This window comes from Schistosoma haematobium, chromosome 1 (genome assembly GCF_000699445.3).
Source record: "Schistosoma haematobium chromosome 1, whole genome shotgun sequence".
Classification (NCBI taxonomy): domain Eukaryota; kingdom Metazoa; phylum Platyhelminthes; class Trematoda; order Strigeidida; family Schistosomatidae; genus Schistosoma; species Schistosoma haematobium.
In genome coordinates, this window is record NC_067196.1 from 44,343,291 (window position 1) to 44,367,603 (window position 24,313).

The window sequence follows — 24,313 nt, forward strand, 5'->3', positions numbered from 1 at the left end:
CGACAGTACCTGAAAATAAACTTAAAACAACGCGTTCTGGAAGAAGAGTAAGATTTTCAGGACATTTAAACGAATATTGCACGTAAGACACAAGTTAAAATTTTACTTCGTCTCGATTTTCCATGGCATTATATACAATATAAAAAATTCAATTTTTATATGCTTATATTTGCATATAGTTATTATTTGGCTAATATGTATATTGAAAATTAAAAAACACTTTGTAAAAGTCGCTTTTACGTTATTAACCTTTTTTCGCCCATCTTTTGTCTTAAAGCGCGTACGAGTTTATTTCGACATGCACTTACATATTCTTTTTTTCTTTTCCAGGACGGCTCCAAAAGACGATAAAAAGAACGATGAGGTCTACGAGGAACCAAAATTTTCATTTTACATTATTTTCTTACTACATTGTATTTCATGGTCCCTTATCGTAAGGAAAGACGACCAGACGTTGCCAAAGCTAGCGAGCTATCAGAAGAGTGTTTTCCAACGACAAACTCGATGGGTTTAATCTTCTGGTTGGCCACGTCTTAGTATCATCACTACCTCACTAGTGGGGAGGTCCGTAGCGGTAAATAGATCCACGAAATAGATAGCTCTGTAAGTTTTCGACATTGGATGCTGACCACATTAGTTTTAATGGACTCACCTAGCTGAAGGCGCTCGGTCATGATTTCACGTGGTGGGTACGCTTCATAATAGGTGTTACTAGTTGAAGCGTTGTCAAACTCCGAATACCTGTGGCATCTTCAGACTCAAGATATTTGAGATTAATAACTCCTCGCATCCCATATTTCAGCCAATGCAATTTTAGCTCGACAATATAGGAGCCTGGTTTTGCAATACAGGAGCTGACTTCCACGAGCACGGCGTGACAGACCTACGAGCTCAATTCCTCGCAGTAGTGAAAGCATTACCACTCGATTTTAACAGGCATGTCACACCTACTATGTTTACTAGTGATGTTTCGGAACCGTACGAAACTTTATAAAAGGCTAATCTTAAACATGAAGACACAACAGGTTGACAAAGGTTAGACCGACTCTTCCACAACATTGGGATGCAAAATTTCTCAATGACAGAAGGCATGAAAACGTGATGGAGGTCACCAGGGAGCAGGCAGTAATAGCAATTAAAAAGTCAGATGTTCTACTCCGCGAAACAACCCTATCTGGTCAGATTGTGAGACCAGGAAGAAACCAAATCACAAGCTTGCAATTTTTACGCTACCAGTGTGTCAATGTTTTCAGTCTTATGTGCCTTTGGTACGTTCATTTTCCCTTGTCGATATGAATACACTCTGCTCGGTGTTTGACAAATGTAAGTTTGAGTTCCAAAATTTTTAAAGAAGGTAGTAGGATATTTCCCACAACACCAACTCATATGTTTCATTTACTCTATTCGGACTGCGGAAGGCGAATGATTGATTTCGATTTTCATAAATTTTGTCTATCACAAAATTTCTTAGCAAAAACTTGATATTCAGATACCGCCTAATGCAAACCACTTCTAGTCTATCTATTTTCTAAGTTTCTTATGAAACGGCATAGCCCGACCACCGGGTTAGGTAGGTATGATAGATAAGGGTCTCATGATATTGTTGCGAGATCACGCAAGTTAACCACTCACATCCCCTATTCGTCTACAGTGGATTGATATTCCAAAGTCCGTCAGGAAACTTTAGCCTTATAGGTGAACAACCCCTCTCCAAAAAGGCATACAACCGATAATGCTCATTTGATGCTAACATTGCTGTTTTCAATAGACTCATAATCATCACCAGACGTGTGATACACTGTGGTCAATTTGTAGTTTATCTGGGAAGCTCCTTCCCACATCTTACTCGACATTTTGCCATCTCACTCACTGGATAAGGTTCTCCACTGTCATCTGGATCGCATTGTTTGCGAAGTGTGTTCATATACGCCAGATACATTGCAGATAACTCGTTGGAGTAAAAACCTAACTCATATTTTGACGCTGAATCTGATCCTTTACGTTTTTAATGGTCTACAGTTCACTATGGTGTCCATATTCCGACAAAACCCACATGAGGAGAAAGTTCTCTAGATGTTCAAATATATTTGCTACTTGTCATAGAAATTGTTTATACAGATCTACATGGTCTCCCTCCTTGGTCATTTTCCAAATAATGGTGCCCTATTGCATCGTGTCACTGCTGAGCAGTTAGACATCTGAATCCCCAGATTCTACTGTGTTAAACTGATCTGCTTCAAAGAAAAATAATTTCTAACTTCTGTTTAACCCCATACTTATAAATAACTTGTATGTACCGAAAGTTTCTAACCGTCAATCTGAAAATATGAATAGAAATAAATGGTCTATTATATATCAAAACATTATTTCTTGAGCTATTCTGACCTGGACAGACCGATGACCATCTAGCTACTGCTCAAAATTCATGAAATTATCAATGTGACATTTTAGTGGGATGTGTTGAACATTTTTTTATCAAATCACTACTGATTATCATAGTTGCATTTTACTTTACACTTCAACAATATATGGATTCTTATTTCGCACATGATGAGAACGAATTCGAAATTTCTGAGGTTATCAGATGTTACTTACAAATCAGTTATTAATCCCTCATTCTTCATTTACCTCTTAGGTTACCTATACTCTGGTGACTCTCAGCAATAAATTGATAAATCTGATACGGAACAAGCGTCGGAGCAATTACAGGTGAAGTGATACCGTGAGAGTAGAAGAAATTGAATTCCTACGATATACAATGTCATACTGAATATATATGAACTGAGATTTGCATTTCACACTTTGGGTAGTGGACAAAAATAATTGTAGGTCAATAAGGGTTAACATGGAAATATAATCGAGACGTAGTAACTTTGTCATGCATATTACAGGAGGAACGCGAAGTATTCAATTTACTGGAAGGTATATATGGGGATATTATACTTTTTACCTAGTTTGATATGTTTTTCTTAATTTTGATCTTTTGACTTCTATTTTACGCTTGATCTGTTGTTTCGCCCTTTGACTTCTGAGGCCTATCTGCTGAAGATTTGTTGTGAAATCTATCATTATACTGATTGGTGGACAGTGTTTGATAAGCTCATAATACGCAAATAAATCTTAACTATTTGGTTCCCGTCATTTGTCCCAAAAATTACGAATTTATTGAATATTCATGTTTCAAACGAGCCAGAGTCAGAAACTCGGATATAATAGTCAAGACGTGGTCATGCTACATATCAACTTCGTCTCCACAAATTCCAACGACATATGGTTTATCATACAGCACACGGTCGGATATTTCATTAAATGCTTGGTACATATAGTAAAAGTGCTACAGCACGACAACGTTACGTGATTCGTGACGTTAGGTGAAATGGTCACAGAAGTGAAGACAATGGGTCATTCATCATCTACGTGGTGAATTTCCTTTAAGAAAGTAACACTGTGTGAAGTTTTCTGAATTGAGAGCAATCTTACCTTGGGAAACACATCATCAAGTCTAATGCTATTCTTGGACTTGGAGATGGTATTATTCTCTTATTGGTCAGTGTTTATTTCACGTGTCATTTTCCTACTGGTCAATATTGTACAATGTTATTTTCTATTTTATGGTACGATGTGGTCTGCTTGGTTAGTATATAAACAGAGTGTGTTTGAAATATAATGATTCATATGTCCGAGGCTGTGCCTTGCGTTCTGGACTCAACTGGCTGGGTTAGACGGGGAAGCGGGACCAATCAGAACCCTAGGCCGTTCTACGTGTTTGTGCGTCTCTGGTCCGATAAATAATTCGCTGTCCTCTAATCAGCATCATTTTCACAGCTATAACACTAATACTGCTGGACTTGTAGGTTTTTCAGGATCAAAAGGATGCAAGTAGAAAGTGCGTTGCTATGGATTATTATTGCATCTGGTGGTGAGATCTTATTGAAAACAATTATTATACTAAGAGCATTTAAAAGGTTTAAACGTTTCTCAATTTGAAAAATCTAAATATATTTCCGATCAACGCTGTAAAAATAGCTTATACTTTACATTCAGAGTGAAAACCACCAGTTGTTAGGAAACTGTGACTTGACCGCTAGCAGAAAACGTTTTTGCTACTTTTGTCATCACGGATATGATTATCTGACTGAACATCACATCTAACATATCATTGCCACATGTATATTGCCTGACATACTACCTCCATCTGTTGACGTTTATGACAGTAATTTTAATTTCGTATCACTGTGGACAATTACCCATCCTTGATAATTTTTGGGGTTGTTAGAGTCCACAGCAATCCCTTAATAGCCTATGTCGGAGGCTGAAGCATGCACCAAAAAGTGAAAAATTCAGAGTGTCCTAGTAAAGCAACTTACATTTTTAAACATTACACCACGGTAAAGATGAATTTGTGCCTAGTTATTTATTTACTAATCTAATCAGTATCGTGCGATCATTTATACGGAGTTTGTAGTGACTCTCCCCCAATTTTACTGTCTAGTTCAATTGTAGCAGATAACATTCGTGGTTTGTCCTGCTATAAATTGACCTCTCAATAACTCTACGGATAATCAGTGATGAGTTATACAAAACGACGTAGCGAAGATCTTCCTTATTATCCTACGTGCAATATATTCTGACTGATGTAAGGAGATGCATATATTCCTTGATTTCAAATAGTACTGGATGAGACAATAACAAGCTTTGATATACTTTTTCGCTTTAAAACTGCCTCAACAGTCCTGCTATACAAATTGAAAGTATAATTTACAATCTACGGGTTTATTTAGGAACGGTTTTGGATTCTGTCATGTAAGGACAGCCAACGCGTCATCTTTCTTCCAGTAGTTGTATATGATTGTTCTGTAGAGAAAGCGAAGTTATTCAATGACATCATCACCTGTGATTGGGTTCTTTTGTATTTGACGTAATCAATTTAGGAACTATGGTGATCACGATCATTACAATTTAAAATGCCACAGACTTAAATGTGAAAAGCTGTCCGTAGCTTGACATTGATATCCTTTGTAAATTACTGTGAAGTAAAATAATATAAAGTAGTTATGAATCTGCTGCATCGTCCATTAACAGAACATTGAATCGACATTAGGCCACAAGCTGTTACATGCTCAAATAGCTCAAATTGGAAAGGCATTGCTAGTCAGAATGTAACATCAAACTTAATGTTTAATTATTCCGGTACTCTTAATAAGGTGATTTTTCCTCTTAAATCATTTGTATAAAACACAAAAATAAACGATTTATCAGCTTTTACACCTTTTCTAATATAATTATGTATTTCGAAAATTTTGTTTATCTGCGTCAAAAACTTTTAGGTCAATCAGAACACTTCTTGCACACTACAGATTCTTTTTGAGATTTCGGGATGTTTACTTCAATAGTGAATAATGATAACAACTGAGTCTAGTATCTTCTCACTTCAAAGTGCTCATGTATGAAAGTCATGCTACCTTTAATCGCAATCTGAGTTGTGATATAAAACTGTCGGAGAAAGCTGATGTAAAAAGGATAATATTTTTGATAAACGGGAATTCCTCTTTTCATGGGAAGTTGATACTCGTTGATTCAAAATTGTATGGCGAATTTACAAGATTTTTAGAATTTTTGAACCTCCAGTTGTCACAGTTTTTGCTAAGAGGCCAAAAAATCAAAAGAGTTCTAACTCCACGTGGTAGAAACTCTGTGCACTCAGTATCACAGCTTTGTAGTGGTGGGCTTTATGTATGCGCTGGTAATGAACCTTTTCAAAAATTGAAAAATTCATACCTACTGGGGAAAACAGATGATAAGGGTTAGTTCTATTGTCTTGCAAGTTTGATACTATAACGTTGAATAAATTCCTCATTTATCATTGCAACGGTAAATAATCGTGCTTGATATATGCAACAAAACTTTATTTTTGATTTAACATGTTACAGTTGTTCTTCTAGAAAATTGTTCCCGTCATGACGTAGAATATCCTATTAACCCAAGCTCCCAACTTTGGGGAAATTTTTGGGAAATCCTCAAAATTTGGGGATTGTCACCGGACATGTTTAGTCTTCGTAATGTCTGATTAATCCATATTGAAACACACAGTGGTAAGTTTGAATAAAGTTATCTAATAGTATTTAAAAGATCATGTCGTTTCTATGACAGATTTAGTCAATGAAGTTTTCTAGTTTACTCATAAGCCGTTGGGATGATTCAATGTAGTTGTTGATGGAAATGATGGAGCTTCCGTTCAAAACATTTGAACGGCCACAAAGCTTTCCTTGAAGGATACGGTATAATTAGATAAGTTATGTTACATTGAGAGTAGTCGTGTGCTTATGTGAAAGTTTTAATGTTTTTAATTAAGTAACTGGAAGTGTTGTTTATGTCAGCAGTCATTCAATACTACAAAATGTTCTTATTTCGCAGAAATAACATATTTTAAAATAAGACCAAGATTCACGACGACTTAAGGTCAAGAAACTATGCTTTCCGAGTAACCGACGAACAAGCGATATGAAATTCCATAGTTTAACCTGATGGTATGTATCCTATACGTAGCAAAAGACAGAATTCTTGCAGAGTTACTGTAGTTGACGTTATATTTCGCTTATACTAACCATAAGTGAAAACAGAAACATAGAATGAAAATGTCGCCATGAAGTACAGTATTACAATACTCTGAAAAATGACATTTTGATTTTCGACAATGTCTTTGAGTATCACAAACCAAACAATAAAATGTTATCGGGCAAAAACAATTGATTTCCAGAATCGTTCTGTAAGTATTTACCTTGAAAAGATAAATTTTAAATCGCAACAATTCGGGCAGGACTAAATAATGTTGCCGGATAACTAGGAAAGGAGTGTATCTTGATTAAACTACAATATACTTCAACTGCACAATATGGCTTAAAATCTCAATATTGATCATATCAAACAATAAGTTTCAGAACAGTCGTCAGTTTCTCAATCATTAAAGCTATCTGCAAGATGTTTTTGCACTATTTTGATCATGATTTGTGGCATCGTAGAAATAAAACTCATTTTGGACTTGCAGTGTAGCAGTAGGCATCCCAGTTTGAAATACTCTAAATTATCTTCCAAATTATTAGTTTAAACACGAAAGAATCCAATGACATTCTCCAAAAGGGTTTACTGGTATCAGGTTGATGGCTGCCAACTTTATCTAAAGACCCAAAACCTCTGTTCAACTCGGCACGAGTACGATATAGGTATGTAGTTCAGGTCTACATAATTCTTGTAACCTTTGTTTTCCGACGTTTGTGTTTATCTAAGTTTTACTTGACGAACTTTTGATGTATTTTTACGAAACATCAGTGATATAATGAGTCATTTTCACACATATAATTGCAAAATGGACTAGATTTGAGGCATAAATGTTTATTACATTCAATTAAATATTTAGAAAGCGACTAAATTAAATAGCCATAAAATTAAAAAGTAGGTTAGTTTGGAAGCAAAGTTGGTATGGGGTGAGAAATAATCGTCAAAATGTTGTTAATAAATCACATTTTTCAAGAGTCTTAGAAAAATAGTATGTACAGTGATACCGTCTACATTTTGCTTCACTACGTAAGGGTCAGCGATATAGTATTGTGTTCGTCGGAATTATGTTTACCATTAGTTTTACTTTAAACATTTAATGTATAGAACTGTTTGATCTATGAAACTATATATATATATATATATATATATATGACTCGTGCTTTACTACTTAAAAGAGGTTTGTTGATTATGATGTCTGAATATGTGTTTTTCGAACTGTTTTTGTGAATATTTGTTTGTGCGTAAATAACTGATATTAGAAATTGACTCTCATAGTGTTTTTGCTTTCTTAAACATCAGTTTCTGGAAAAAAGTTAAATTATATTTCTAGAGAAATAATTTCAACTTTATTTGTCACTGTATGTATATTGGAATAAAATGATAGTTAAAATAGTATCGCTAAAGGTACCAACTTATTTGGATCAGCATGGTGTTAATTTGCGTGAATGACTATTTTTGACAGGAATGTGATATATACTGCCGAAGACACAATACAATATTTACAATTTCATGCACTGTTATTTCACTCTTGACCCATCCACTATAAAAAATCACCATCATCAGCTAATTTCTTATCTGTTACACTGAGACGTTGTTTACACACCCACTAGAAGTAGTTATCTTTGTTCTTTTTGACTGCCTCATCTATTATGATGTCAGCAAACACCCAATTAGTAATTCATCGAACAATAATTAGTCACTGTCACTAGTTTTAATTACTTCATATCAATCGTATTATCATTTAAAGTAATAATTCATCTTGATTGTAACTGAAGAATGTAAATGATTCATATATGAATAGGCCACCATTGTCTTAAGTCTCAAGAAGTTCATGAGAAGACATGAAATAAATAATATTTAAGGTAATGTTTATTCATGACTGCCTCAAGCCAAAAATCTGTACCTCATATTGTTGTATTAAGTGCTAGTTGATCAACATAATGATAGCGTATTTACATATAAACGCTTGATCTTTTAAATTGTATTCCACTCCCTTTTAGTTAATCCGCATAATTTCGTCGTTTTGCGTTTCCGAATTTTTTGTTATTGATATGTATGTTTATGACTTGCTTTTCTTTTCTTGTTTACCAAAAGTATGTGAGGGCCAAGTAATCATCTTTTTTAGTTCGGTGTATAGTTTCCTTACAACTAGGTGGTATTCAGTTAAGTTTTTTTATTATATTTGCTACAATAACATCTAAAAGCATTTTTTTTCCTAATGTATTTATGACACTTAGAGTGATCTTTCGAAATTTTATTTTATCCACTTATTTTTAATAATAAGGGTTCGCATCATCCCACTGTTGATATCAGTGACTGGATTTTAATTATTATGTGTTGGTAAACGTGTGACCTAAGCAAATGTCTCGTTATTACCCATGAAAACAGGTTTTAGGGTAGATTTGTACTGTGAAGGCTAGTGTAATTCAAGGTGTTAGCCTAGTTCTACCAAAAATTTACTCGAACTTTTTCACCTCATAATATCAAAACATCCATTCAGGGTGTAGACTTGTTGAGAGAGATCGATTGATTGATTGAAGTTCATAATCTCAATAGCAGGAAAATGTAGACCATATTTTGGTGGATAAATAATTGATGTTTAAAGTAATAAACTCTGAATCTGAATCCCAATATGAACATCGAGATAAAGATATGCACATATCCATTTGGTGAGTTTCAAGTGAAGTGGATCCAGCCTCGTGAATCCTACTACTTGATAATATTCACAAATATAGTAGTTTATGTGTACTTCATTTAATATTTTTCAAAGTTATTGTCGATTTGTATAGACATATGTTACAAAAATATTAGTGCAAGAAAATGGACATTAAAAGTCAAGGTTTTTTTTCCAAATGTGATATGTAAAAAGCAAGTTAGTTTTGAAAAGTGAAAAGTCAGATCTCTTGAATAATGAGTGATCAAATCACGACATAATATGTTATATAAAATAAAACTGTCAACGAATATTTTTGATTTTGAATTATATATTCATTTGCGTTTATTAGAAACCCACTCAAAGCGTATCTTCGAAAATTAAGCAGTTTCTATTCGACTGACATTTTGTGGAGAACTATTGAACAGTGAAAAGCAGTGGCTATGTTGTACATTTCTGTTTAGAATTCCTCGGTTTTGCACATCCACAAACGAATACTGGAAAGAGTCCAGTACCATCAGGTTGAGGGTAAAGAAGATATTTCTTCATGACACTAGATGATGCTTATGCTGTGTCACGAATTAGTTGAAGTTTGAGATGTAATCCATGGAGTTTTGACTTAACGGCAAAAATATGATTTGCATTAAACCTTCATACCGTGACTTCGATATCGTTTAATTTCATGGATAGAAAGTGTCAAAAACTCCTAAAGTTGAAAAAGCAGATATTCATTTCTCTAGGTGTCAGACTGAGACAAACACATCTTCCTAAACACCATATTTATATATGTCTTGATCAAGTGTTATGATATAAAATGTTATACGTTTTTAAACTACTTATAATTCATTAAGTTATTCACAAGCATTCAATTTTGCGAATACTTTTTTAAATGTGTATTTTAGATCTAAACATACAAATGAATGATTTATCCAAAATTAATCCGTTACTTAAGAGGCCTAAAGTTAAAGAATTAACAAAATCGAATCGCATATCGAAAATAATATTACCTGAAATCAATCATCGTGATAATATTTGCACGAACTTAAAAATCACCTCATCTGTAAAACATAATTTTTATGCCAAGGACTTCAGTAGTGTCACAAATAAATTAGATATTAGTAAAGTCTCTCGTGTCCCTGGTTATGATGGGCAATTAATTGACAATGATCGCAATACTGATAAAACGTTGAATAATAAAAACACAATAAAAATAACAAAAATACTACGCCTTTTACCAACTGACAATCAAAAATACGGCGGACGCAGAATAACTGTTGTACGTTGTAATCCTGGTGGGAAAGGACGTACAAGTTTGACTGTAAGTTCAAAGATATTTGGTATAAAGCTCTGTAAAATAATCCTTTTAAAATGAGTTTATTGTGACAAAGTATTTACAAACACAAATCATTTGGAAAACAAAAAAATACATCTATCATGTAATTTATCAAATAAAATGATATATTAACTAGAAATAATTATTTGCACCCCGATTTGTATTATGTTAACATTCATCCGGTAGTGAGAAGCTTTAGAAAATTGAAGCTAACAAAAACGGAAGATATGGAATTCCGGATGTATATTAGTACGCATACGTATAATTAGTGAAAGTGAACTTTGCAGTAATGAATGAAATATATTAATAATCAGTAAATGAATAATTAAGTTGAAAATCATATAATATATGAAAGACTAAATTTCAAAAACACAACTATAAGATGGGAGATCTTAATTTTATTGCTCAAGAAGTATATCTAAAGTCATTATAAATAATAATAAGGATTCATTAAAGGGGATCATATGGCGAACGAAATAAATAAATATTAGTGTAATGTATTTAGGAGTAAAAAGCTGAAGATAACGTGAGATGTATAGATAGAAATGGACATAAAGCAGTGAACGAGACACTATAAAATTAAACGTAGAGGGAAATACAGTAATATAGAGGTAACCAGGGCCATCGTAAATGAAACGATCTTTAGAACCATTTACTTATAAAGAAATTTGTCTTTGAATGAAGTATTGTCAACGCTTTTTGAATGATAAGACGTGTGCACACGCCCATCATTATTTATCACACACCATGATCTTCAGTTACTATACGAACACACACTAACATACGAAACTTCTTATATATTTTTTCTTCTTGCTATTACAATAATAAGTAAATACAGTAGTTTAAAGTTTTTAAGCCATGTGATTTTGTTTTTAAGAACCATCGTAAATTATTCATTAGAATTTCAAATTATTGAACAATTACAGTTTTTATATTATCTTATATGTACACCTATTTCTTGCTGGGTTCTATTTTCAGTATTAAATGAATTGTTTAAACAGTATAATTTGTTGTATTTCTGTATGTAATTAATAAATAAGTCGTGTAATGTCGTAATAACTGCTATTTGTTTTAAAATGGTTTTTCTGTACACTGAAGGTTATCATGGCTCGAAGATCGGTGCATACATTGGGTCAAGTAATGTGCGAACTAACTGAAGCATTTGGTTCACGCTGGCATAATGATCCTATTAGAAATTTGTATTCATTAACTGGTCGCGAAATAAGATCTGTGAATGAATTATTTCGTAAGGACAAGGTTTTCATTGCGTCTGGATTCCATAAAATGTTTGGAAATATTCATACTGAATTGAACAAAAGTAACAATGTGGATAATACTACTACTAGGACTAATAATTATATTAATGATTATACTCACCAATCCGTGAATTGCAATAATTGTCAACAATCATTTCACTATGGATTACTTTCAAATTGGGACAGAAATGGTAATGCTGTAAAGAATAATGCTGCGGAACTAAAACCAGAAGATATAAGAGTATGTTAAATGTTGGCATCTAAATTCATTTTAACTTTTTTTAAACGTCAAACCCTAGTGTAGCCATATATAATAAAACCCGACCAAACAAAATGTGATGGTTTGAATTATTTTTGCAAAACAGTGTGCAGGTGAACAAGTTGCAAATCGATAAGGTGCAGATTCTTTCAGACGATTGGCTCTAAATGATGTAGATATCATTGTTTAAATTTTTTATACAAGTTATTAATAAATTATCTTGAGATTCAAAATAATAATACGTATATCTTCTAACGGTCAGATGCTTAAGAATTGAAGTACAAATGCGGCCAGGGACATTTAGTTAACAATTAAAATGAGAACATTATTTTTGGACGGTGTGTAAACTTGGCAAAATATTTGGATTACAGAAGTTGCGCGAGTTTAAATTTTACGGTAACTATCAGTTCTTTCAAAACTGGAGAAACCTAGGTTTACGACAACCTACCAGTAGATTCCAATCATTTAATGAAAAATAGATGTTTGGTAATTATTTCAACCAATGGGGTGAAAATCACTAGAATTAGTGTTTAAGGTGCATGTAAAAAAGAAACAATTTTAATACCACAGGACACCGTCTTTTAGAAAAGATAACTTGTACACAAATGCATATTGGTTGAGTGATTGTAGAAAGCAGTTAACATTTAAAACAATGTTAATCACAAAGTGACTTCAACTAAAGAATCACTAAATAAAATGTAAAACTAGATAGATGATTCTTCGTATTTCGAGACATCCATGATCCTACCAGAGACCAAACCAAGGACCTTCAGGTTGAGCTCGAGACAGTCTACTACAAAGACGATCTCGAAACCCACATACACATTATTATTATTTTTAACAATATAACTTTATATACAATTTTATAAAATACATTCTGTCGTAATAACTATTATCTAATGTGTTGGAAAGTCAACTTTCTTGAAACAATTTCGAGACAATGTTAAAAAGGTAGGTTATTTGGATAAAAAGTGTTTATGAAGGTGGGGAATTTAAAATAAATACCGATAAATTAAAGAAGTTGGAATTTCTTTAATGAATAATAAGAAATCATGGAAATAAACTTTTATGTATTCCTTATCTAACGCTTTGATCCACTAATTAACTCATACTTTTAACGGAAAAATAAATTGGAACGTAAAAGGAAAAATCAAATATCACTAATATGTAGAATCAGAGAGAAACAAAAAAATAAACAAATTTTTGGCATTATTAAACTTGTCCAAAAATAATAATAGTAATTATTATTATCAATTGTGTAGTGAACAAGAACACGAGTGGAGACAATCGAATGTATTTGAATACAAAATTACAGAATATCTCACTAAGATCTGACAACCATACGGTGAATATTTGATTTGCAAAGTATCAATCAATTGTCTCTAACTTGACCGTTCCTTTTGTAAGTATCAGTCCATCGTCTCAGATTTCATTGTTCCAGCATTTTCATACCGATTACTTCCTGTTCCTCTTCTTTCCTTCTCGATCTTCTACTGAACTACATTCTATCGTACAGACTATCGTTATATACTACTTAAGTATATAAGTAGTGCACACTACATTTGCATCTAAGAAAATTACAAGCATACTTGAACTTTCTTTTTAATTTTATAAATTCGTCAGTAGCTTCCAGTTTAGTTAAATCTAATGGGGAAAGTTTTAAATTTTCTAACGATAACATACACAATTCAGTTACATAAATTTAAATAATTTAAAATAGAGAAACAACAGTCCACTGTAATATTTACAGGTGATAAAAAAGTATCACATCAATTATGATCATAGATAAAAGAATCTTTTTGAACATTTTAGTTACACTAACAGTGATTTCATCTTAAATTAGTAGCAATAAAACTGTAAAGATTGAAGCTTATGGCAAGATATGCAGATTTTCGTTTTATAAAACAAATACAAACAGTTTACTTCTTTGATAGTTGGAAGTATTCTACAGGAAACACTAAACCTAGGTTTCATACTGATTGGGATTCACCATGAAAGCGTACCTCGAATCCCAATACAACTGATACTTTTTACGAGATCCAAACTCACATCAGCCGCCTTAGACGTTGCCACTAACCATTAGACAAACATAACATTTGTCAATAGTTGATAACAAATCATTGTGTTGTGTTTATCTTTGACAACTATCAAGCTTATTTAATATAAGTTTTTACTATTAAATTTGATATTAAATAACTATCACATCATAAGTATAACAAATTAAATATTTTTCTTTACTGTTTATTTGTGAGGACTTTTGGGAAATGTTGATGATTCATCCATTACTGTGTTTTCTCATTAATTTCAACATTTCAGTGAATAACATTATTTGTATACAAAAAGATACACTTAAATGACCAAATTAACAGTCGTACTAAATTTCATTAACCGTGTCCCACATACAAAGTCAGTAAACCTATAATACACATAAATTCATGAAAAATTATTATTCCGCACAACAGAAAGGACATTTGTTTTGTATTAATAACCATAAGTATCGATATTATTTTAAAATGATTCAGTGGGTCTTCACTTGAAGTCAGTACTTCTGGGGCTGAACCTGGAAACTCTATGTTTCACAACAAGCTCATAATATTTAAACAACTTGAATGAAATCAAACGTTTAACATTTTAAGATTTATTGAAATTCCGATGTAGCGTGATGCTTATCTATGACGTTAGTTATGATTGTATAACGTCATAAACAGTATTGTTGTCAACAAAGCCAGTAGGTAGTTTGATCTAATGAGTTACATAGAACATCAGAACAACACTAACCTTTGTAAGCTGATTGTTTTGCACATTCGCTCCTTGTCAAGGTTCACCGAGTTCAAGAAAGCTAGTGGTAAATGATACTATAAATAATTTGATATTACTTTAAGTACTTTGAATTATTGACATCAATGTTTTGTTTTATTTTAAATAAAACCAACACACTGATCGTAACATTTTTTAGAAAAAGGTATCGTAGATACATGTGTTTGTACAGAATACATAATACATATATATTTAAGTACTTAAAAAGATGAACATATTGATTCATAGGCAAAAAGACTTATCCACTTAACAATTCACCTCATATCTGATTGTACACTTCACACTATCTTTTACATTCAAATTTGTTTTGGATATTCATCACACTTCTAAATAAAGACATTTTGGGTAAATTTTGAACTTTCATCTTTCTCTTCAGCTGTAACAGTACTAATAAATGCGTTTGTAGGTATTTTCATTATTAATCTTTTTTTTATTCGTTATATAAATACTCTTATGTGTGATTATTTGAGGATTCTATATGAATCAAATATACTATTTTTGGAGAAGTGATAAAAAGGTGGGCAAATAATTCTAACGGCTATTTTACATGGAGACAGAATAAAATATATTAGGCATTTCATTGCTAACAATAATAATTATTATGATCCTCAAAATAAAAGCTATACCTAAAAGGTTAATAATAAATATTTACTAAAATAGTATTGCTTTCCTCTTTTAGAAATTTCACTCGTAAACAATAGAGATTGATTAAAACACTTGTAATAACAATAATAACATTTATTTCTATCGCTATATTCTATTTCTAGGACAATTTTACAATCTGATAAAATGTTTCTGTTTTTATTTTACATTTCACATTTGAGTTTTTACGCACACTCTCTTTTGTTTTTTTTCCCATCTTTCCCTCTCCCTTTGTTCAGTCTTCCATAACTTTATCTAATATAATTAATATTATTTAAAGAAAAACAAACAAGCATTAATAGTGATCATGATAGTTATGACATTTTTGACAATCAACTAACCAACCAACCAACCTATTAAGCATAAAACCAACCATTTTTATTATTTTCTTTGAGTTTATGTGAACAAATAAATTTCAAACTTTAAATAAAATTAAAAAACTTCAGTAAATGCTAACTTTTGCATTATTATCACTGAAATTACTTTTTTTTTACATTCTACAGAGAATTTATATTCCCTTTACTCTACATATTACTATTATTGTTAATAATAATAATTATTATTCTATTCCTTAACAAGATACAACCTATGATTATATATTGATGTTGCATTAAAAGAACGTTTGAAAAGAAGAATAGTTTTCCTATTTAAAAAAAAAGGAATTGTTTAAAGCAAGTTAACGATAACAATTGGAAATAACTAATATATGAATGGATTTTTGTGAAAAAATATACAAGAATAGATTAGTAGTATTTTATGGCATAACTTATGAATAAATCAATTGATGTAAATGTATATAATGAGTTTCAAACGAATTATTACCTCATTGTAATTTACTTATTCATGGTTAACAAATAATTTTAAAGAGAATGTATTATGTATTTTCTGTTGAACGATACATTTTATACTTAAACGTTTTTGTCGATATATCTTATGATCAAGGGATTTCTGTGCATGTTGTATTGGAAATTTTCAAGAAAAAACAACTCATTAATTAAGATAGAAATTAAAAGAAACATTGTTCTTACATATGTTCACGAAATAATGTGATCAGTGCTTTGTTCTGCAGATTTAAAGATTTTTTCAAAAAAAATGTATCAAGGTCTAAATGTTCTATAAAATTATACATTTACTTCTCGTTTTTTTTCTGAAACTTATTCCAAACTAATTTTAACGCTCATGCTCATATAAAAGAAACATTTAGAAGGACTGTTGAGTAACGTGTTAGTGTTTTGTTTGTTTATTGATAACTAGGATGAAACGGGAAAGTATTAAATGGAAACGTAATTTAAATGTTACTTTCATCATTCAATGAGACGAAATTATGCTTTATAGTAAGCCAGAGAGCATTGTGCCGATCTATAATTATATGCAGTAATAAACCAGTAACTCACATATCTTTACAAGCATGACTTACGTACTAATGAAGGTTTTCTTATTAGTGTAGATTAAATGTACTAACCGTGAATGGAGTTAAAAAGTAGGGCAAAACATTTTTTAAATATCTATTTGTTTTGAGTAGTTCCACAGTTAGTGTTATTCAGTGATGACAATTACTATGCAATGAGTTTTGATTGGTAAAATTATGTTCAAAGTAATCTACTATGTATATTGTTGTTAAAATTTGTGAATTATTTTAGGTATCAGAAAACAATAACATATAAATTATGTTTATTTATACTTACACTTTAATAGTACAGTTTGTTGATCAATTCATTGCTTTTCCCATAAGAAACTGGACTGTTTTCATAGTATTATTAGATTTTTAGAATGAATAATACATATTTAGATATTAAATTTTAATTAATATTAAATCGGTTGTTTCATTTTTCAAGAAAATATAAAAAGTATGGAAAAGATATTTTATAGCTTTGCTCATTTATTTAACAATAATATATGCTTAATAAAGCGGTTTTACATTCTTTTTAATTATACCCACTCTAGGGAGGTAATAGAATCTTATATTGTTTCCTGCCTATACGATATAACTTCGTATTATAATCTTTTGGATTAGGACGTTATCATGATTATTTGTCGTCCACGCTCCTTAACAAAGTTCAATAGATGGCTTGCTAATACATCTGTTAATAAGAAATGTCTTCGTTACATATTGTATTTCAAATATTGATTAGTGATAGGGATTTTAACCGATATTTTTTACCAATGTTCTGTTTTAAAATTTGTCATGCTGAATATCATTATAATTGAGTACATAAATTGCCAGTTATTATTTTTTCGCTTTCTTTACATCTAATTTCAGCATAAGAATAAACATCAGTACGGTTAAAGTTCACTTAGAAAAATTTGTTTCAATTAAATTGATTTTTAAAAAATACTGTTTCAGAGGAAACAGTATCCTAGTTATTATAATCTAATAGGCGAAAAGGCGAGACTATAATTTATGGACGAGCCAATCAGAAGCGTTTTGGGAGATTTCAAGGTTACGACTCCAATTTCAGTACCTGATGCTCACGTACGATTGGTTCCCAGAGGATTTTATAGAAAACGTTATAATTGAGCGGCTACAACAAATGGGACTACTAAAATTTCGTTTATTTGTGAGTGTGGTAATCAAACGACTTGTGTACCTCATTCAGACTACCGTAATAATTTTGTCTTTCAATATAATATGTGTTGGAGGAAGACGTCTGCTAGAACAGAATTTTTTCGCCCGATCCAGATTGAGACTATGACAAACTACGACTGGATAAAAAAGCACCAGTATCACTGGCGACAGCCGGGTGCTACAATATATACAGATGATTAGAGAATCTACAGACGCCTACATTTACTTGGTTATGTGCATTTTGTCGTTATCTATATGTGGCATTTTGTGGACCCAACAACTGGAATGCACACAAACAATATTGAAGCTATATGGTCGAGGCTGGAAGAGTTTTTGAGACTTTATCGTGGCTCCAGAGGCCGACTATTCTGTAGCCGTATGGATGATTTCCTCTACTACATGAATTACGATTTTAGAACCTCTGAACCTCTTCCTAACCTTGACAAGTTTTTGAATCATGTAAATGAAATGTGTCCACTTTAATTCTTTGATTTTATATAATGTATTTTTGCCGTATACCAGCTGTTTTCTGATTGGCCAATATTTCTCAAGGTCACTTAGAACTCGTTCAAAGGTCGTCTCACAATGTTACTTTATCTAGACCACAAAATTTTATTCAAAAAGAAGTGTTGTTGTCACTGATTTCAGTCAATGTCTTCAGTATAAAATTAAAAAGTAAACAAACTCTTATTTCAGGATAATATCAAGTATAAGTACATGATGTAACAACTTTAGATCCAAACACTATATTGAGTCCTGATACAGTCCTGATAGAACTACCAATTACAATCATGATGATCAGTATGTATGAAAACAAACTTAATAGTTACTACTCTGGTGATATCTAACATGACAGTAACTAATTCCATATGTTAAAATGTTAGTTTTATTAGAAACTAGTAAATGAGTTATTCACCAGTACAGAATGGATTGTTTCAACAATTTATTGGTAATATATATTGTAAATCATTAATATAAACGAATTAAATATTTATCCATAGGTAAATTACACAATGAGCTAATGATTAACTCATGGTTATAGATTAGGAATGACTTTTATGTTAAAAAAAGAATAATTGAATTAATCATAAAATGAAATTATGATTTTACTTACATTTACACTACGAAATCATGTATTCACAAATTACTTAATGCTAACAATCAAACAGTCGCGATAGAAACAGTCTCACGATATATAATAGTAGAAAAATATTGACTTCTTTGAATGTTTATCTATAGAGTCATTTTGATCGACTTCAATCATGCACTGCTTCATGTCTATCGAAAAAGTAAATAAAACTTAATGACTACTCATTTTTTTCATTTAACTAGTTTATATTAATCCTAAGAAATCAGTACAGAAAGCGACATTTTAGTAATCACTTCACCAACAGGAATTATATGTATGAGTTTGATTATTATAAAAAGTAAGTGAGCAATAGATTTCAAAAGTGACAGGTATCAAGTTCTTGTTTTAAGGTAAGAGTTTATATTTTAGCTTTCTTCATTACTTAGTTTTACTCGAAACTAACAAGAACAAAAGAAATCAAGAGGTCTGTTTTATAATTAGATATTTCACATTTTAAAATCTAAACCCAATGTGTATTACACTTAGGTATAAACACATTTTGTAATGGCTTATAGGTTTTAAGTTCTCAAGCTACTGAATACCTTCTTGGATGATATTTATTTTTTAAAAGATTTTTATAAAATGTAAAACAAAAGAGTGTATGTAGACGTTTCCGGATTTTTCAGTAATAATGCACATTTATAGATGGTGAATAAAATAATAGATAGGTCATAATTAACGTTCATAAACTTAAACACACTGTTAATATGTGTGTTCAGTTCTAAGATAAAGAAGCTATAAAACAAATTCTAAAAGTATTTTGGATATCAATAAAATTAGTCATTATACTGATCTAACACAGACTTAAAACAACTGAGTCAGTGAAAGGGATTATTTAATAAAATCGAAAAACTATTTAGTTAAAGATTTATCTTTATCTTAGCTTTAATCTTCTAATCAGTGTTAATCCCTAGTCTGTTTGATCTTGACGAACTGGAACAGAAGGTGATAATTTTGAAAAGTAGACTGGAGATTTTGATAAGTGAAGCGACTGTAACCTTACCTTCTGTACGTTGTCAAATGTTACACAATATCGAGCACTGACATTTTACTCCAAAATACACTTGTTTATTAATATGAATCTCTGAAGGTCGATTATGATAACTGGCAAGACGTTTTAAATGAATTAAAACAGTTAATTACTCTGTTATTATTAGTCTATTATCTGATTTTAAGGTTTAGTATGAACCACATGAAACAACATGTAAACGTATATGGCAAGATCAGTATTAAATCGATTATTTCACATGACTTGAATGTCTGTCTACATGCGATTTTATAAAAATAAAGTGAGACAACACAGTCACTGAAAGATAGATTAGAAACAAGAGTAAGACATTCTTTATTGAAATACGTAATTAAATTATAGGAATCTATGCATAAAGATCAGAAAAACTACCCGTGATAAGTGTTTTTTACAAAATGTGTTTAACAGATTTCATTATTAAAACCTGAAATTAACATATAAGTAGGTTATTTGTACAACTAGACGATATATTAATTCAGTAAACTATCTAACGAAGTATAGATTTCCTAGATGAAGATAAAGTAATTCTGCTTGATATGTCAACTTAGTGTAGATGAAAACTAATTTTTTGATTGTGAACTTTTATACAATATTTTTAAATAATAAAATCGTACTCACTGTTAACACTAAAGGTAGAATGAATATATCAACTACCATAAACTCAGGTACTGATTGTTTGTTTACATATGCAACCGGTCATAAACAATGTAGAACATTAGTGACATGCGCATTGATAAAAAACGTTTTCTCATAGTTATAACTCAGTAAAGTTTCCTGATAGAAGGATAAATAACAACTAGACTTACACGAGGACTAGATGAATATATCACTGTTTACTACTTACTTAAAACTTCATTTACAAAAATCAGTATTTCGTTTATTTTACTCTCGTATTCACGAAATGATGATAATGTTAATGCTCACTAACTTTGATTTATTAGAGAGTTTTGAAAGGATTTTAAATGATACTAAAATCAGTAAGTTGATTATGTGTTTTCATTGAATAGATTTATTGATACAAGACTCTGATAATGAAGACAGTTAAACCCAGCATTACTTATTTCAAATTTGTGTTACTAATTAAGTGTTTAAATTGAACTAATCATTTTGTTTAATTCATGTTGATCAATAATAAAAGTAATATGTTTGTAATATGACAATCAACAGAAAAATTTAGTTACAAATATATTGTTTTTATTATTAACAATCTACCCCATGTTTAGTTTATTTTGAATGATCAAATCGAAAGTTGGTAATGATGCGCACATGTTTGTGATGTTAACATTTCTATTTGGAATTAAAAACAATTAAAGACAAATTTTACAAGAACTTACATCTAAATTTGAACGAATGGTTTCACAGTATTTTAGCGCTGAGTTAATGTGAGACATTAATGAGGAAGAATGTATTTGTAAAATCTCAGCGAATGAATTTGTAGTAAATCCAACGTTTCGCCTGGCAATCTGGTCTAAGCTTTTTCAAGGACCAGATTGCCAGGCGAAACGTTGGATTTACTACAAATTCATTCGCTGAGATTTTACAAATACATTCTTCCTCACTAAAGATAAATTCTGTTTCAGTCAAGGTTTAATTATGACTGTACAGTCAACAATGATATAATAACTAATATAATGATGATTGGTAACTTAACACACATTTTAAGCAGAATTCTCTATGAAAATAGTAATGAATAATCCAAAAAATGATTTGGAGTTAAAAAAAAACAAGCTAATCTTTATTTCCATAGGATTTGTTTAAGTTTAAACAGGCTATTAATAAATTTATGGAATGAAAGATATTTAAAAGATAGTTAAGATCAAAGATCGACTCCAGCTAGGTAATTATAGAGAATAAGATAGTGATTGGTAACGAATCCTCATTGCTTTGGGACACTTCAGGAGCTTTAAACCCTGACTCTACTAAGAATAAAAGGAAGACAGAGAACACTTCTTTCTGAATATTGAGTTGGGATTTTTCAATTCACCTTTGACACATCATTTAGTTTGCGATTTGTTCATAAATCTAGCAACAATTTTGCCTAATTCAGCACTCGTTTTAACTCTCCATCGGCAGCGCTAAGGCTGGGAGTTATATAGGATAGAATCCATATAGCATGATTGTTTCTCTGAACGTTGGAAACCAAAAACTGTTGATGATAGTCATTTAGTTTTAGTAAAAAGAGGACTTCTCGCCAGTTAAGTTTAAATCCCGTGAACAACATGACCTCCGTATTCCAATTTTTAAAAAAGTGTTATGATAGAGACTGTCATTACTTGAGGTTTTTCTCATGCCTGGTTCTCATTTAGTTATCAATCGTTTTAGTTATCCGACCTTGATAAGCAGGTTTGCTCTATCTTCATCAATATTAATAGATCAAATGAACAAAGGTTTTCTAAAACGGTCTAGTATTTGATCTGCACGAACGTTTAAAAGTAAATCTTGTTCAATTGATGTTTCATTGCACAAACCTTGTTTTCACATCATATTTCATCTACTCACCATCCTTAAGTCTGGGAATAAGATACTGTCACTTAATTTATAACGTTGGCTAGCCGTATTAATGAAATTTTGTTTTAATGGCTGTTGTTCATGAACAATATGAATTTATCCTCTGTAAAACAACAGTAGAATTTTCACTCTTTGATTGCCATATTCCAATTCTCTATTCTCCCTATATGTGCTTGATATTTATTCTGTTGATAATTATGAATTATGGATATTGTTTGAAAGCTGCTATGATACGTTAGTGAAAAGGAACTCATTTTACGGTCAGTTCATTGTTTTCTGAAACTTGTTAGTTGTTTGTAAACGTTTTCGTCTTTTATTTATAAACTGTAAAACAGAAATGTCGGATTTATAGAAAGCGTAATTATTGTAGAAGTGCGAAAAATTCACACCTTACTAGAAGTATTTTTATATTTTGATAGGCTATTTTATCGGAATTTTGGCCAGATCATCCTGATCCATCCAGTGTAGTTTACCAATGGGAGCGTCGTTTACGAAGTCGAGGTTTTGGAACAAAATCCAGTCAACAGTTTGATGCAAACAAGCATTTATTATTTGAGATTCCAAAATCAAAGCAAAAATTATCATTGAAAACAAATAATATCATTTCCAATATGAAATATTCGTCGAACGAATCATTTATAGAAAATGAGAAAAAAGATAGTGGATTTGATGAGTTAACAATTAATAATAACATTTTACCCAAAATTGATGAAGAGCAAATTCATGGAGAACAATCTATTTCATCCACAAATAATTCTATTAATTTTATTAAAGATAAATCAAATAAATTATCAACTATAGAAACTCATTCAAAACTGCTAAAACAAATCAATTCCCCTCAACAACATCCTGATTATGTAAAACCAAATCACAATTACTCAAAGTATGCTATGAGATTTTGTAAATTTCTTACTTTGTAATACATCATTTGTATACTATAATTTATTATTTAGTTCTCAAATGTGAGTTAATGATCATGGAAAGCTGAAATTTCAGTCTTTAATAATGACTTTTATGCCACTAATAAATTTCTGTATGACTTAAAATTGATCTTATAAAGCCACTAAATAGTTAAAATATGCGATTTGAAAAGTTCAATTTTTACAATTCTGAAAAGAAATCAAATTAGTAACTGGTCCCCTTGATAAATGTCGATAATGCAATGGGAAGGTAGTACGTAGGTGATTGTGTCACATCCCAATTGTGTCTATCAATTTACATGTATGTGCGGAAACACGTACATAGGAGGGAACAATCGTGATCTGAAAGTAAGTGTGGCTGGACATATAATGGTTAAATAAGGCCACAGGATAGACAAACATTTTCCTCCATTGCGAAACAGTTGATTGAGACCGGTCATAATGTCGATATCAGGTCAGCCTTTGCACTTTTGTACAAAAGCCTTCAAGGGCGTATACTAAGGTTTATTGAAGCCTTGGCTGTACAGAAAGTGAAACGTTTAGATTTTCAAAAACGATTTATTCTCATCCCCAACCTATCCTGGTAACATTGATTTATTATCGATCATGCTTTTCACATTGTTTTATGTACGTTATTATTATCTTTGT

The 24,313-nt window shown here is 31.3% G+C and overlaps 1 protein-coding gene across 2 annotated transcripts in view; it reads left to right on the forward strand.

Annotated features, from left to right (window-relative positions):
- The first annotated feature begins 5,352 nt into the window (after positions 1-5,352).
- The window catches only part of DCLK3_1 (Serine/threonine-protein kinase dclk3), a 48,403-nt gene continuing 29,442 nt past the window's right edge, over positions 5,353-24,313 (forward strand). The window contains exons 1-4 of one of the 2 annotated variants that reach the window (XM_035730765.2): positions 5,353-5,803; positions 10,111-10,526; positions 11,640-12,038; positions 23,165-23,628. In XM_035730765.2, coding sequence (XP_035586310.2) covers positions 5,443-5,803; positions 10,111-10,526; positions 11,640-12,038; positions 23,165-23,628 — 1,640 coding nt within the window. In that variant the 5' untranslated portion in view covers positions 5,353-5,442. Of the gene's footprint in view, positions 7,221-10,110; positions 10,527-11,639; positions 12,039-17,775; positions 19,129-23,164; positions 23,629-24,313 lie in introns of those variants that run through there. The other variant, XM_051218325.1, reaches the window with a different exon arrangement.